General features: G+C 43.5%; 1 protein-coding gene across 1 annotated transcript in view; it reads right to left on the bottom strand.

Annotated features, from left to right (window-relative positions):
* Usp13 (ubiquitin specific peptidase 13) overlaps positions 1–14901 on the bottom strand; it is a 119124-nt gene that overhangs the window by 53640 nt on the left and 50583 nt on the right. The window contains exons 7-8 of the mRNA XM_013347427.2: positions 9043–9137; positions 1067–1254 (exon numbers count right to left, since the gene is read on the bottom strand). Of these exons, the coding sequence (XP_013202881.1) occupies positions 1067–1254; positions 9043–9137 (283 nt within the window). The remainder of the gene's footprint in view (positions 1–1066; positions 1255–9042; positions 9138–14901) is intronic.

Below are 14901 nucleotides of genomic sequence, written 5' to 3'. Positions count from 1 at the left end.
CACACACACACACACACACACACACACACACACACACACACACACACACATAACACAGCTAGTTCTTTACTGAAGAATGGAAAAGTACATGTGGAAAATTGACAATATATTTTCAAAGGCAAAAAACAGCAATGAATGGCTAAGTACTGAGTTCTGAGAGGAAAGACTCTCCGAGCTGAAGAACACTTAGTGAAGCACTGTGTAACCACTAGGGTTTCAGCTCCTTGTGGAAAAGATACCACCGTGTGCTGCTCCCAGCATGCTCTCTGCTATTCAGTCTATCTCGACATGAATGTCCTCTTCCATACTTAACCCAGTGTGGAAACCTACCCACTCCAGAATCCTGAGCTGCAGGGCTTCTTGTCCTGAGCACAGCCCAATGCAGAAAACACCTACAGAGACAGCAACTTGTGCGGGGAGGCACAGGGGAAAGAGCCAGCAGAATTAGGAAGCACCCTAACTCGGTATGCCCAGAATGTCTACCTAAAGAGTCAAAGTTTCCAACTCAGGATAGAGGATAGCTATCATAAAAAATAATTAATGGAACATATGCAATGCCACATATTAAATGTGGTGCTATCAAATCACTACACCAGTCTCTAGGAGCTCGATCAAGTCCCACCCTTTTCTGATGGCAGACCCACACCTAGTAGCCCAGGATTCCCGGGAACCACACTCCCAGTAACAAAAAATAATAACCTAAAATTCTCCACAAAATTCCCCTCTGGAGAACAGATGTCCCTAGCCCTCTACTGGCCCACCTAGAGAACTGATCAGGCAGGTGTCCTATGAAGATGGATGGCTGACATATTCTTAGCACAGGTATGGTCTGAGAGCCACGACGACTGATTGTGAGGTGTTGCTCAATCTCCAGGCACTCCTCATCCCACCCCATCCTGTGATACTGGATGAGAGCTCTCATTGGGCCTCAGGATGAGAAGTCACACTCTCACAGCGATACAGCAGAATCCCCAGGGCAAGAGCAATGGGTTTCCTAGTGCACAGAATGGACCAGCCCAGGGAGACTGGCAGCACAGTGGCCCGTCAGCAGCGGGGCCACACTTACGCTCTCTGGAACTCTGGGATGCTGAAGATGGCCTGCATGACAGAACTGAGGTAGCAACTGTTGCCCAGGTTCTTCAGGCCCGTGTACCCTGGTCCATACATGGGCTTCAGCTTAGTCCCTGACTCTTGGATCACTTCCCACTCGCTGACTCTTGGCTTGATGTCATTGTCCCGGAGTCCATTCTCTGTCTGAGACATCATGAAAGAGAGAGGAAAGTAAAGGGCTTTAAACGGGTTCAAGATCAAAACTTATGTCCATGAATTATTTCTAATGCAATGGTTATTTCTGCCATTTTCCTCTAATTATATGGGAGACATAAACAATCTACTTAAAAATATTAAGAGGCAATGATGATTACATGCGGGGGCTTGTAGACGTGGATCCATTCCACCTCGACTAAAGGTCAGCAGAGTTTAAGCCCAGTCTTGCTTTTTTGAGGTTATTGACAGGAGATTTAACTTAAAAGTGTGGCTACTAACAGAATATCTTGATCTAGGGTGTGGTTACTTGGTGCTTTGGGTATGAAGATGGTAATCACTTTGTTTATTTCTTGTATCATTAAAAAAACAAGTCTTTTGCTTTCTTCCCCATTTTTGGACTGGAGTATTTAAAGATCATTAGAAATAAACACGGGTGGATTTAGCATTCACTGGGTTGCAATCCTGGTACTATCCTGTGTCTCCATGTTTCTTTTGTATCTCTGTTTTCTCTGACTAACATTTCTAACCCACATGCCCTTACCCTGGAACATACAAACCTGTTGAGGCTGGACCCCGACAGATGTCCCCCCAATGGGTGGCTACTACAGATGGCGCCCAGAGGTGTGGCCCAGATGTGTATAAGGGAGAGCATGTTGGACACCACAGGTGTAGAAGTAAAAGATGAGCGCTCAAATAAGTTTAACGTAAAAATGCAATGATATCTATCAGGAGTAAAATTGTATATAACTAGCTACGGGACAAGGAAATAGTATTCAGCTGTCTGCATATTTTCTTGGGTATATTTTGAAAGCGTGGAGAACTGGGATAGAGCAGAAACAAGGACAGAAATCTTAAGAATCCGTAGATTTTGTAAATCTTCCTCCCCTACAATAGTGGCACAGTCGCCACCATTTTCAGACCGTTCTTGGGTTCGGAGAAGTAAAAGTGGTGCGCCCAGCCCACACTGCAGCTGACTTTGCAAGCAGCCGCTGCCACCACTAGCCCAGAAGACACCTGAGGGCCAAGATCCCCAGTTCCTGGCAGGACGGCCACGCTCAGAACGCAGCTAGCTGCTCCAGCCTAGCAGACAGCTGTGGGCCACAGCCTCAGGGAATAGAGCGTATGAGAATGCTAAAGCAATAGGTAAAGCCGCCTTTTAGAAAGAAAGATGAAATCTCTGATTATATTCAGATTTGTTCAGACACTGGTCTTTCGTATATTCGGGACAGGTTATACATACTGCTTTACAGGAAAGGACAGTTGAAGATGTTCGTAAATCTCTCTGGACAAAGCAATCAAGGCCCAGAGAGAAGAAGGGACTCAAGGACTCCAGGAAGCTGCTTCAGGTGGGGTCTTCCAGGATTTCAAGCAGTATCCTGATAGGAGAGTAAGCCCAGGGGTGAGGAAGGAAGATGCAGGACAAGAAAACATTAGACTAACAAATGCAGATCTAAGAAAGAAGTCCAAGGGAATCCTCTCCAGGAGATGAGCAGAAGGGCCTGCCTCCAGCCTGAGACAAATCTATGGGGTGATCCAGCAGTCTGTTCTCCTGCAAAGAAATCCATTCAGGATGAATGCAGAGCAACCCCAGGCAGTGCAGGGCTCAAAATCAGCTCTTCCATTTATAGCATTTTAACTCCTACAATGGGGATGCAAGCTCTCCACTGGGGCACTGTAGGATTGTTACTGGGGAGAAGTGGCACCACTGTGCAAGGGATTCTTGTTGCTCCTGGAGTCATTAACGCTGATTTTGAAGGAGAAATCAAGGTTATGACTCACTCACCTAATGGAATTTCTGTGGTAAACAAAGGCAAGAGACTTGAACAATTAATTTCAATTGAGTTAAGGGAAGTAAGAGAAGAGATTCTGGATTTGGTTCATCTGATGCCTATTGGCTACAAGCCACAGGTCCACAGCAACCAGAACTCGCTTGGCTTATAAATGGAAAAAGCTTTTCTGTTCTTCTGGAAACTGATGCGGATATTTCTGTTATAACTGCCAGTCAATGGGCTTCGAGGTGGCCTAAAACGGTGACTATTGCACAGTTACAAGGGATTGGTCAAACTCAAAATCCTGAACAAAGCAGCAATGAGCCTTCCTGGAGAGATGGAGACGGTCATGAAGGAACTTTCCGGCCACACGTTGTTCCTTACTTACTGCAGATTTGTGGGGCATTATGACCCGATGGGAGTATATTTATATTCCCCCAACACAGTTATTGCTAATCAAATGTTCCAGAAACGGTTATTGCCCAATCAAGGGCAGGGCAAGGATTGAGCCTATCACACCTAGCAGAGGCCTCCCAGGGCAGGATTAGGGTATTTCAGAAGAGGTCACCAAAAGCCTGCACTCCATGCAGACCCAATTGTCTGGAAAAGTGACGACCCTATATGGGTAAATCAGCGGCCTCTAACAGAAGAGAAATAACAAGCTTCCCAGCAGTTAGTTCAGGAACAGTTGGATAATGGTCACATTATGCCCTCCAATTTCCCCTGGGATTCTCCTATTTTTGTAATTAAAATGAAATCAGGAAAATGGAGGTTGATACAAGATTTAAGAGAGGTTAATGAGACCATGCAGCCAATGGGAGCTTCACAGCCTAGGTTGCCTTCCCCTACAGCTATACCAAAAGACACCTATAAGATTATTTTAGATTTAAAGTATTGTTTTTATACCATCCTTCTGGTACCCAAAGACCGTCAAAGATTTGCATTTAGAATTCCATCAGTTAATTTCAAGGAGCCAACGAGAAGATATCATCATTGCAGCATCTTGCCTCAGGGTACAGCAAACAGTGCTATACTATGCCAGAAAATTATGGCTCAGCCTATACAAAATGTCAGAGATCAATTTCCACAAGTTTATATCATCCAATATATGGCTGATATCCTGCTTGCCCATAAAGAGGAAGGAGTTTTGCTTGAGACACACAGACAGCTTCAGCAGAGTCTTTCCCACCAGAAGCACCGCCTTTTCGGTATTTAGGTTAGATATTATATCATAAAGAAATTAAACATAAGAAATTGGAAATTAGGAAGGATAGCTTATAGCCTCTGAATGATTTTCAAAGATTGTTAGGAAATATTCAGTGGTTGAGACCTTATTTAAAATTCCCTACGGGAGATCTTGAACCACTAAGTAAAATTCCTAAGGGGAGCAGTGTGACCCTAATTCCACTAGACACGTTACAGATGCCGCTAGACAGGTATGGTGCAGGTGGGATATGCAATACAGAAACAGCAGGAACATTGTATTAATTATGATTATGATTATATTAATTGGCAAACATGTATATTATCTACAAAACTTATTCCCACAGCAGTACTATGGCAAAAATTGTACTCTTTTATGGATTCACCATCCCGTTTCACTGGTCACGGTATTTAACCCTTATTTTGAAACAGTAGCTTGTTTAGTACAGAAAAGCCAGATGGAATCTAGATGATAATATTTTGGTAGGGAACCTAATGTGATCAATGCTCCTTACACTAAGCAACAGATTGATTGGCTATTTCAAAATAATGCTTCTTGGGCAATTACATTTGCTCAATTTGTAGGCTAAATTGACAATCTTTTCCCAGTTGATCGATTGTTGCAATTCACATAACTACATTTCTCTATTTTCCAAAAAAAAAAAAAATTGCATTGAACAATCCCTTAAAGGACACTATGTTAATTTTACAGATGGGTCTTGCATGGAAGAGCAGCATATGTTGTTGATGGTAAGGGATATGTAGTGCAGACAGATCCAGCCTCAGCTCACATAGTCAAGCTGTGAGATGTTGCTGTAGTATTACAGCTTTCTGCAGATAAGGAATTGAACTTTTATACTGACAATCAGTACATTTTTAAAGTTCTTCAGATAATAGAAACAGTTTCAGGGATTAGGACGAGTAATAATCAGGTTAAGATGCTATTCCAGCAAATCCAAGATGCCATCATGTAAGAGCACATTCAATTCTTCCTGGTCCATTGTCTGAGGTAATGCTTTAGCTGAGAAATCTACTCAGGTGATCGTTTTATCTCAGGTTGAACTTGCTTAGCAATCACATGCTATACATCATCAAAATAAAGTTTAAGAAATCAATTTGGATTAACAAGAGAAATTGCTCGCCAGATTGTTAATATGATATCTGCCAACAATACTTATCTATACCTCATCTGGGAGTAAATCCTCAAGGCTTGCTTCCTAATCATTTGTGGCAAATGGATATTACTCATATTGCAGAATTTGGCAAATTAAGATATGTGCATGTGATAATTGATACACATTCGGGTTTCTTAACAGCCTCTTCAGAGACTGAAGAAACCACTAAGCATGTAATAACTCGTTGCTTAAAGTGTTTTTCATATATGGAAATTCCTAAAATTGTAAAGACAGATAATGGGTCTGGGTATTTTAGTAAAGCATGTCAGCAATTTTGTTCCCAATGGGATTTTGAACACAAAACAGGTATTCCTTATAATCCTCAAGGACAAGGAATTGTGGAGCATGCCCATGGCTCCTTGAAAACACTTCTAAAGATAAAAACAGGCAAATTATACCCTCAGTGGCCACATAATGCCTTGAACCATGGCTTTTTACTCTAACGTCTTGAACGGGGATACACATGAGCAGTCTGCTGCAGATAGATTTTGCCATGATGGCACCAGAGTGACTGTCACTAAAACAAAATGGAAAGACCCTTGCAGTGGATTATGGAAAGGACCCGACCCTGTTTCATTATGGGGTGGAAGGCATATCTGTGTTTTTTTCACAGGAGAATAAGGTACGGTGGCTTTCTGAATATCTGGTCCAGTGTGTGCATCTGAAGGGTGCCAGCTCTGATGACATCGTAGCCACTGGTGCTCCCACAGAAGAGTCGGAGCGAGACTGCTGAACCTGCCTTCCTGCCCTTCTAATGTCACACTGCAGTCTGAGAAACAAAGGGAGATCATGGTGATAGCTGGCAATTCCTAGCTTCTTGGAGGATCTACTACACAAATTTCCAGACCTTAATGAATCCTATTGATTTTGTAGCCAGCCCAAGAATGTTGACTGAATATCTGGCAGTTTATCCATACTATATCTTGGTACACATAACTCATTTTGCCAGCATGGTGCTCAATCTGTTGTTCAAATAAAGGACCTAAGAACTGAGACCTCAGAAAGTTTCCCCTCTGGCGAAAAGAGACTTGTTAAAGCAATGGAACACTATTATGGAGCAAAGAGTGACTGAAGTCCCTCTTCGGAGTTGAGGAGAAATGGCATAAAAGTTTTTGCTGTTACGCAGAGACTGGGACAGTTCCAACTTTCTTTGAAAGTTAAAAGCAGCAACACAATTGGACTATAGAAAAGGGAAAAGATTCATATCTCACCCATCATAGCAACATTTCCTTGTCTTTTAATTAGAACAGATTTAAGAGAATTGTGACTTGACAAATTGTGCACTTACTGTTAATTTTCATACTAGAATTATGGTATTGACGTTAATGTTTGTTAACTACTTCAGTTCACTACGGAGATGTTAATGATTAGAAAAAGGTTAGAGCTTGTCTAAGAAAAAAAACTGGACATAATGCCAACAAGTTGTTAGATTAAATATGTTTATAGAGACAAACTTGGATTTTGCTGCAGCTAAAAACTGTTAAAGACATCCTAGACCAATTTCAAAAGCCATCCCATCTTGATCATTCTCCACTCTTTTATCAGGAACATGTATATCGCAAAGCATTATCCTCTTGCATATGGTTATCTAGTTATCTGTGAACTCTCTCAATGGAAAGTTGGCTCAGAGACACACAGCACCTAGCTGTGCACCCTCCCTTAACCATTTATTTATGGATGTTGGTAGTCAATGATGGATAAGATTTTCCCCCGTGGAAAGCTAAGATGTACTGATGACAGGTAAGTCTGGAAAGTAGAAGAGGGCCGCCTAAGCCAGGCACAGTCATCTGTCCTATAGCAGAAAGCATGGGCTTTATTAAATAAATTAAAGAGGGAGGAATATGTGGGGGTCTATAGAAGTAGATCCATTCCACCTTGACTAAAGGTCAGAGAGTTCAGGCCTATTCTTGTTTCTTCAAGGTTATTTAACCTAAGGTATGACTGTTAACAAAGATATTTTGACCTAGGGTGTGGTTATTTGGTATTTGGAATATTAAGATGGCAACCACTTTGTTTGTTCTTATATCATGATATATATAGCCAAAAATTTTTTGAACCATGAAAAAGTTTTGGGTTTTGGTTTTCTTGGTTTGGTTTTGTTTGATTTGATCTATTTTGGTTTGGTTTGGTTTGTTTGTCCATGAAAGAGAAAGAACAAGAAGGAAAGAGACAAGAGGCATATGAAAAAGAGAAGCCAACACATGAAAGATGCAGCTCAAACATTGCACAGCATGAATGAAGTCCTGGGTTCCATCCCCAGCACTGTGGCAGAATATTATTTTAAGATGTGTTACATATTTATGCTGTGGAACACTTGTTTAATGATGCAAAATGTGTTGCATTCTTTTGTGTTGCATTTGTTTAACTCTGTGAAGTTGTGTTACTTTGTCTATCTGAGACACTATATTGGTCTAAGAAAGAGCTGAACAGCCAATAGCAAGGTAGGAGAAAGGATAGGCAGTACTGGCAGGGAGAGAGAATAAACAGGAGGAGAAGTCTGAGGAGAGGGGATGAAAGAGCAAGAAAAGAAGAGGCCAGCCACCCAGTCACACAGCCAGACAAACAGTAAGATATACTGTTTGTATATATTTTCTTACTTATATAAGATAATATCCCAGAAGCAAAAGATAAACAGGATCATTTAAGTTAAGAAAATCTGGCTAGAAATAAGCCAAGCTAAGGCTGAGCATTCTTAAGAAAGAAAAAGACTCCATGCAAGTATTTATTTGGTAGCTGGGTGGCGGGTCTCCCCCCCCCCAAAAAAAAAACCAAAAGAGTAAAGAATAAATAAAACAACCAACTACACAGCACCACATAGCCTGGGCATGGTGCATACTTGTAATCCCCAAACTCCCAAGGTGAGGCTGGAAGATCAGAAGTTCAAGGACATTTTCAGCTATATAGCCCAGGCTGCGTGAGATGCTCCCGTAAACTAAAAGCAAACAAATAAACAAACCCCAGGTAGCAAGATAAGGGAACAACATGGGACCTACAGTAAACAAAAAGGGAAGAAAGGGAGAGAGAAAGGTGAAAGGAACCCAGTGAGGCTTCCAAGCACCTGAGAGAGGAAGGAAATGAAAGGGTGAGTAAGTGAAAAGACTGGTACGAAAGAGAAAGAGCCAAGCATCATGAGAGCATACAGACAGAGTGCTGGCCTGGGAGAGAGAAAATACAGTCTCACACTGAAACATACCTCGCAGGCAAAACTAACCCATCACCAAGTCGAATCAAGCAGTGAAGCAAAGCTTCAACCATTTTACGCCAGCCACTACCCAGCAGCCCTCATTCCCTTTGGGAAAATAATTAAAGTGATGTAAGTCACGTATTATTTTAAAGGTCATTATCTAGTACTTTCTCTCTTTAGTGAAAAATAAAGAGGGATTTATGCATCTAAAACAAAATATTTGTGAGTAAACCCCCAAATAAGCCATAACATGATAAGCAACAAAATTCTAAGTTGGTAACCCAAATAAAATGCTAATCAACTAAATTTAGCAAACTACTGCAACAAATAAAACTAAATCTACAGAGATGCACATTAGTAGAATTCTATATTAAATAAATTAAAGACGCCCCCCCCCCGCCCACCACAGACACAGCGTAGAATTAGAGACAAAATGTGTTCTCACCCCATTCGTATGAAGCATGTCAATCCCGAAGTGTGCTAAGTGTTTGGCCAAATGAGGATCCAAAACAGGTCCCTCTTCTTGAAAAGAATAAACATCTGGAGGGCAAAGAGAAAACAGAACTCAGGTCTGTACATGACGTCCATGCAACACCACAGAAGGACTGGGTGCACCGAAGAGCAGACCACAAGAAACAGACATAATAAATACACATACCTTACAAACACAATCAGTTCCTTAGGAAGTCTCAGAGACTTAAGGGAAAAAGCAAAGTGGGGGGAAAACAGCTGAAGGTAAGATAACATAAAATGAGATGAATATGAATACCTCACCTTTGGGCTTTGTAACTAGTACCCACCCATAAGGGCATAATTCAAAGGTTGGGAAGCAGAGAGAAAGGGGGTGGAGGAGAGAGTGACAGCCATCTGCCAGGGCAGAAGACCCATGGAGTAGACCGGGGGTATAAAGGCCCCAAGGTGCAGCTGGACGGTGAGAAATGGTCATACACTCTTATGTTTTGGGCCCTGTGCCTCTCCTTTCCCTTCGCTCTCCTCCTCTGCCGTAGTGTCTGTGATCCACAGAACTAGGGAGAGATGGAAGCGAGAATACCCGCCATGCAGCTTCCCAAGACGCACTCACCCAACAGCCCACATGCTCACCCTGTGACTCACACCAGAACTGAGGTGGGCAACATGATCAACACATCGCCTCTGACACTACCGAAGTGAAGGATGTGCTCACTCATGGTGTGCGCTCCAGACTGAAAAGATGCGCTCACTCTGAGACCTAGGACCTGGGAATGGGCACCTGCTGATCCAAAGGCCCCACACCTATTCTGAGGAGCCACGTGACTGAGGAAGTCTCAAATACTATTCCCCTGTGGCACCTTGGTGCTGGAGGGCAATGTCTAGCCTTGGGATATTAATATCCCATTATGTTAGTTAATATTAATATAATGCTTTGGGTGAAGCTGCATCAAATGCACAGGCCCTAGACCAGGAGTCTGGGCCCCCTTGGAGATGAAGACTCTGGGCCCCACCCCAGACTTACCCAATCAGATTTCGTGTTATCAATAAAAGCCCAGAGACACAAAGTTTCAGAAGCACTATCAAGCCCCGTGTCCTGAGAGAGTGAAGAAAGGAAATAGAGGGATACCCATTTCCTGTTTCTCATGGAGAGCCTAATGAAGGCTAAAGGATTTTGCCCTCACACTTCACATGTGGCCTAGTGTCTCCATCCTGCCCCATCCCCTTCCTTCTATCTCAGTATATCCAAAATATCTCAGGATATGGATGGTGAAGTGCAATCCAGGCACATTCTAGGAACAGAGACCACAAACCACAGTCTCTTTCCTCCTAAATTTGGAAAATATAACGTTATAAGAAAAAACAGATACAAAGACATCATTCTTTATCGCAATCTCTTCCGTACTGCCTAAGGAGTTTTCTACTCCTTGGGACACTGTGGCGGATCGACAGAGGGATACTATGTAGACGCCATGATGCTGGGGTGATCCTCTGACCTCCATCAAGGTAAGTACCAGCAAAGGAAGTTGGCTTTCCTGCCACGGATAGACCGGTCATTGTAGAGATTTCTCTCCTACACTTTATATTATGGTAGCAGCCTTCGCTGGAGCCTGCTTTACTATCATTCAAATGTTCCCAAAAGCAAAACCAAAAAATGAAATCCCCAACTCAATGAAGGCAGTTTTCAGAGACTAGGGGCCTATGGATCCTGAGATGCAACAGAGACTGCCTCTGTGTGAAAGGCAAAAGGTTCACCTAGGAAGACTTGATCACAAAGACGGAAGTAGAGGAAGAGTGTTAAAGACCCACGAAGGAAGCGAAGGGCTCTAGAAAAGAGGTAAAAACAACAAGTTCCAAAAGGCTAAAGTTTTTAAATGCTTTCTGAACTAACAATTTAAAGCAAACATCAATATTTTTAAGCAGTGAGTGAGAAGAGATAGAGAAATAACAAACACTTGCAGAATGTGAGAATGAGCCCTACGGAACCTCTGCTCTGCTCTCTTCAATAGCGAGACAGTTTGGAAGGCTTAAGTCATAGCTATTAGAAGATAAGGACACTCCTAGATTCGCTCCCCAGTGACAATGCCTGGGACACTGAAATAAGCAGAAATCACACTGCCCCCAACTGTTCTTCACCTACTATGTTTTCTCACATTAAGAAAATACCATTGCCTACCTTAGGTGACTAAATGTCCAAAGATGCCACATGATTTGATCAAACACGATAGTCATTTCTTATGCCAATAACAAAAACAATTTAGGGAGTTCAATAGCGGAAACTGAAAATGAACTTGCTCCTCCTATGGCAATGACAAAGAGTTATAGAAGCGGCACACAGTACATTCAGATGTGGGTGCTGCCTTCTGTGTTTTCATTGGAAAACTCACGTAATCTCCCAGTTCAGCTAGCAAAACTATCTTGGAACTATCAAGAACTATCATAGCATATAAGTATGGCTGATCAGGATGCTTCCACACACCCTGCCACGGCCTAGAACTTGATCCAGAAGCCACAGGGATAAAATCCAGGGAGAGGCGCCTGGGACAGTCGAGACAGCACCCAGTATCAGCTGGCTGGTGACTCTCCGGGTTCCAGTTCAGTGATGATAAGCCAGAGGTTTCAATCCATGCAAAAGATAAAGGAGAAGGCTAGAGTAGGAATGCCCCATGCAGGTGAGAAGCATGTTATAAAGTAAGTTCAAAAGAGAGTGAAGGTTATAGGCATCCTCCTGAATATTAACCTTCATCAGGCGATGAAAGGAGACAGAGACAGAGACCCACATTGGAGCACCGGACAGAAATCTCAAGGTCCAAATCAGGAGCAGAAGGAGAGAGAGCATGAGCAAGTAACTCAGGACCGCAAGGGGTGCACCCACACACTGAGACAATGGGGATGTTCTATCGGGAACTCACCAAGGCCAGCTGGCCTGGGTCTGGAAAAGCCTGGGATAAAACCAGACTCACTGAACATAGCGGACAATGAGGACTATTGAGAACTCAAGAACAACGGCAATGGGTTTTTGATCCTACTGCACGTACTGGCTTTGTGGGAGCGTAGGCAGTTGGATGCTCACCTTACTAGACCTGGATGGAGGTGGGTGGTCCTGGGACTTCCTACAGGGCAGGGAACCCTGATTGCTCTTCGGGCTGACGAGGGAGGGGGACTTGGTTAGGGGAGGGGGAGGGAAATGGGAGGCGGTGGCGGGGAGGAGGCAGAAATCTTTAATAAATAAATTAAATAAATAAAAAATTTTAAAAAAGAGAGTGAAGGAACAGGCTAGTAGCAGAAATGGACACTGGGACTGAGGTGTGAAGCAAGAAAGGGATTTGCAAGAAACAACCAAAATAATATTTGCATGTCATCTGAAAAGAAAGATTTATTTGACTTTTTATTTCTATTTTCTCATACTGATTTAGTATTTTAGTTGAAAAATACACACACGGGCTGGCGATGTCTCTCATTTGGTAGCATGCTTGCCCAGCCTGCACAGTCTTAAGTTCATTCCCTAGCACTGCATAAACCAGGCCTAGCGACACTCACAGCATTTGGGGAGAAGCAGTAGAAAGAGGCATCAGGAATTCAAAGTCATCCTTAGCTACGTAGGAAGTTCGAGGCCAGCTCAGGTTACGTGAGACTCTGTTTTGTTTTGGTTTCAGGTTTATAAGTAATTTCCACAACTTAAAACAATTATCTTACGTAGTATGTTCTTAGGATTCACAGACCTCTTGTCAAACTTGCTCAGCCACATTGATTAACTCACTCATTCGTTATAGTCAACAAGCACACTTGAGTACAAAATACTCAGAGATAGAAAGGTACAATGTTGGGAAGATAAGCAGAGTCCCTGCTCTTGTGAATTTAAAGTCTAATATCCCAAACAGTCTCGGAAGTAAGGCTAGGCTGTGGAGAAGGACCACAGACACCGTCTTTGAGAAGGTCCATGTGTGTGGCCCATGTTCTTAACCTTAAGGAAGCTCTCATGCTTCTCAGGAAGGAATAACCAGGGAGTTGGGCCCCCAGCTTGAGAGAAACGCAGAGACACTGTCAGCCACCAGGGAGAACAATGAAAGGCTGAGAAAATGCAGTCGGGTCCACAGAGCCACACCTCTCATCGAGAGCTACCCGTGTCCCACAGGCCACCTACCATCCGCAGGAAAGAGAATGAGACACAGAGCTAGCAACTGCACTAGAAAAATAAACACAGAATGAATGCGCCCACAGCACATGGCCATCCCCAGGACATTGCAAAGCCTACACTGGAGTCAGGAGAGGAGGCCTGCTGAGTCTAGGACATCAATCAGTACAAATAAGGAACATCGTTCCTCGATTTCTTCATTGCACACATCCTTACCAAGCGACTACTATGCCCAGGGAGCTATAGAAGGGGGTGGAGTTAGAGGTCAAAAAGATGGTGTCCAGGCTCCACTGTCCCCGGTGACCTCCACTAACCTAACTGCCACACGGTTCTATGAAGGCTCCACTGGGAAACAGCACGCGGTGCTGCCGGCTCATGAGAAGAGGACAAGCCGGGATAACAATGATATGAAGTAATCAAAGCCTTGATTCCAACTCTGCAGGCCGTGAGAAACAGAAGGGAGCTTATGTCCAGGTCAGGGATGAAAACAGCCAGAGAGGGAAGGCCAAAGCGAGGAGCCGTGCAGCTGGCACACCCAGTGACTTGGGCATCCGGACCATCTGTGTGACGTCATCCTGGTACAGAAGAGCCAGGTAAACAAGCTGCGTGCCTGAGGAGATTGATACAACCCTCTCACCTCCAGGTCACCTCACTCCCTTCCTAAGAAGAACTCCCCTGGCTTGGCTAGAGGGAAATCTCCTCCCACACAGGAGAGCTTGGTTTGTTCGTGTGGCAATCTAGTTCTTGTTTTGTTTGTGTTGTACCCATGGGGACCCAGAGTGGAACTGGATACGGGGTCCATTCTTATGAAATGTGCCATCATTTTTGGCCTAGCCTGGCCGGGTCAGGGCTTCTTGGGAAAACAAAATTCTAAGCAGAGGTCTTAAGAATGAAGAGGGTCTCATTGAGTAGGTACAATGTCACAGGGTGGGCAGACCAGGATACCGCTGGATATTTGAATGCACAACCTTAGATTCCATGTCCACCAAGCAATCTGCTAAATATAATTCGGCTCCCACAGGGAAAGAATGTACTGGTTGAGTTGACATAAACAGCCCACAGATTTGCAGTCGTGGTTCTCATTATAACCTAAAAGAAACAGATGTCCTGACTTTGAGACTTAGTCTTCTTCACAAACTAGCCTGAGGGACCTATTGAGTGGAGAAAACCATTCTTCAGACGCCCCGCCCCCAGCAGAACTACCTGCCCCACAGTGAATCCCATACCCCATATAGGAGGCACCCTGTCCTCCATGCTACAACATCCTAAAGGCTCATGACTGAACCCTGAAGGAAACTTACGTTGCTAGGAATTGATTTGGCTTGTAAAGCAGTAGAAAGTTGCAGCTAACCATCTACATAAAACGTTGTAAGAGGAAACCACCTATTAAAAAGATGTAAGGGAGCAAGCATTGCTGCAACCCACAAACAGAAAGTAAGTGTGAGACTGAACAGAGACTTTATGGAAACCAACACCATACAGCAGTGGTTCGCAAACTTCCCGACGCTGCGACCTTTTAATACAGTTCCTCACACTGTGGTGACCCCCAACCATAAAATTATTTCACTGCTATTTCACAACTGCCATTGTGATACTGTTATGAATTATGAAATGTAATATCTGTTTTCTGATGGTCTTAGACGACCCCTGTAAAAGGATCTTTCAAGCCCCCAAGGAGCTCTCAGCCCACAGGTTGAGAAC

This window comes from Microtus ochrogaster, chromosome 1, assembly GCF_000317375.1.
Source record: "Microtus ochrogaster isolate Prairie Vole_2 chromosome 1, MicOch1.0, whole genome shotgun sequence".
NCBI classification, from domain to species: domain Eukaryota; kingdom Metazoa; phylum Chordata; class Mammalia; order Rodentia; family Cricetidae; genus Microtus; species Microtus ochrogaster.
Note: the sequence above shows the minus strand (reverse complement) of the source record. Positions and strands in the feature narration are given on the sequence as shown.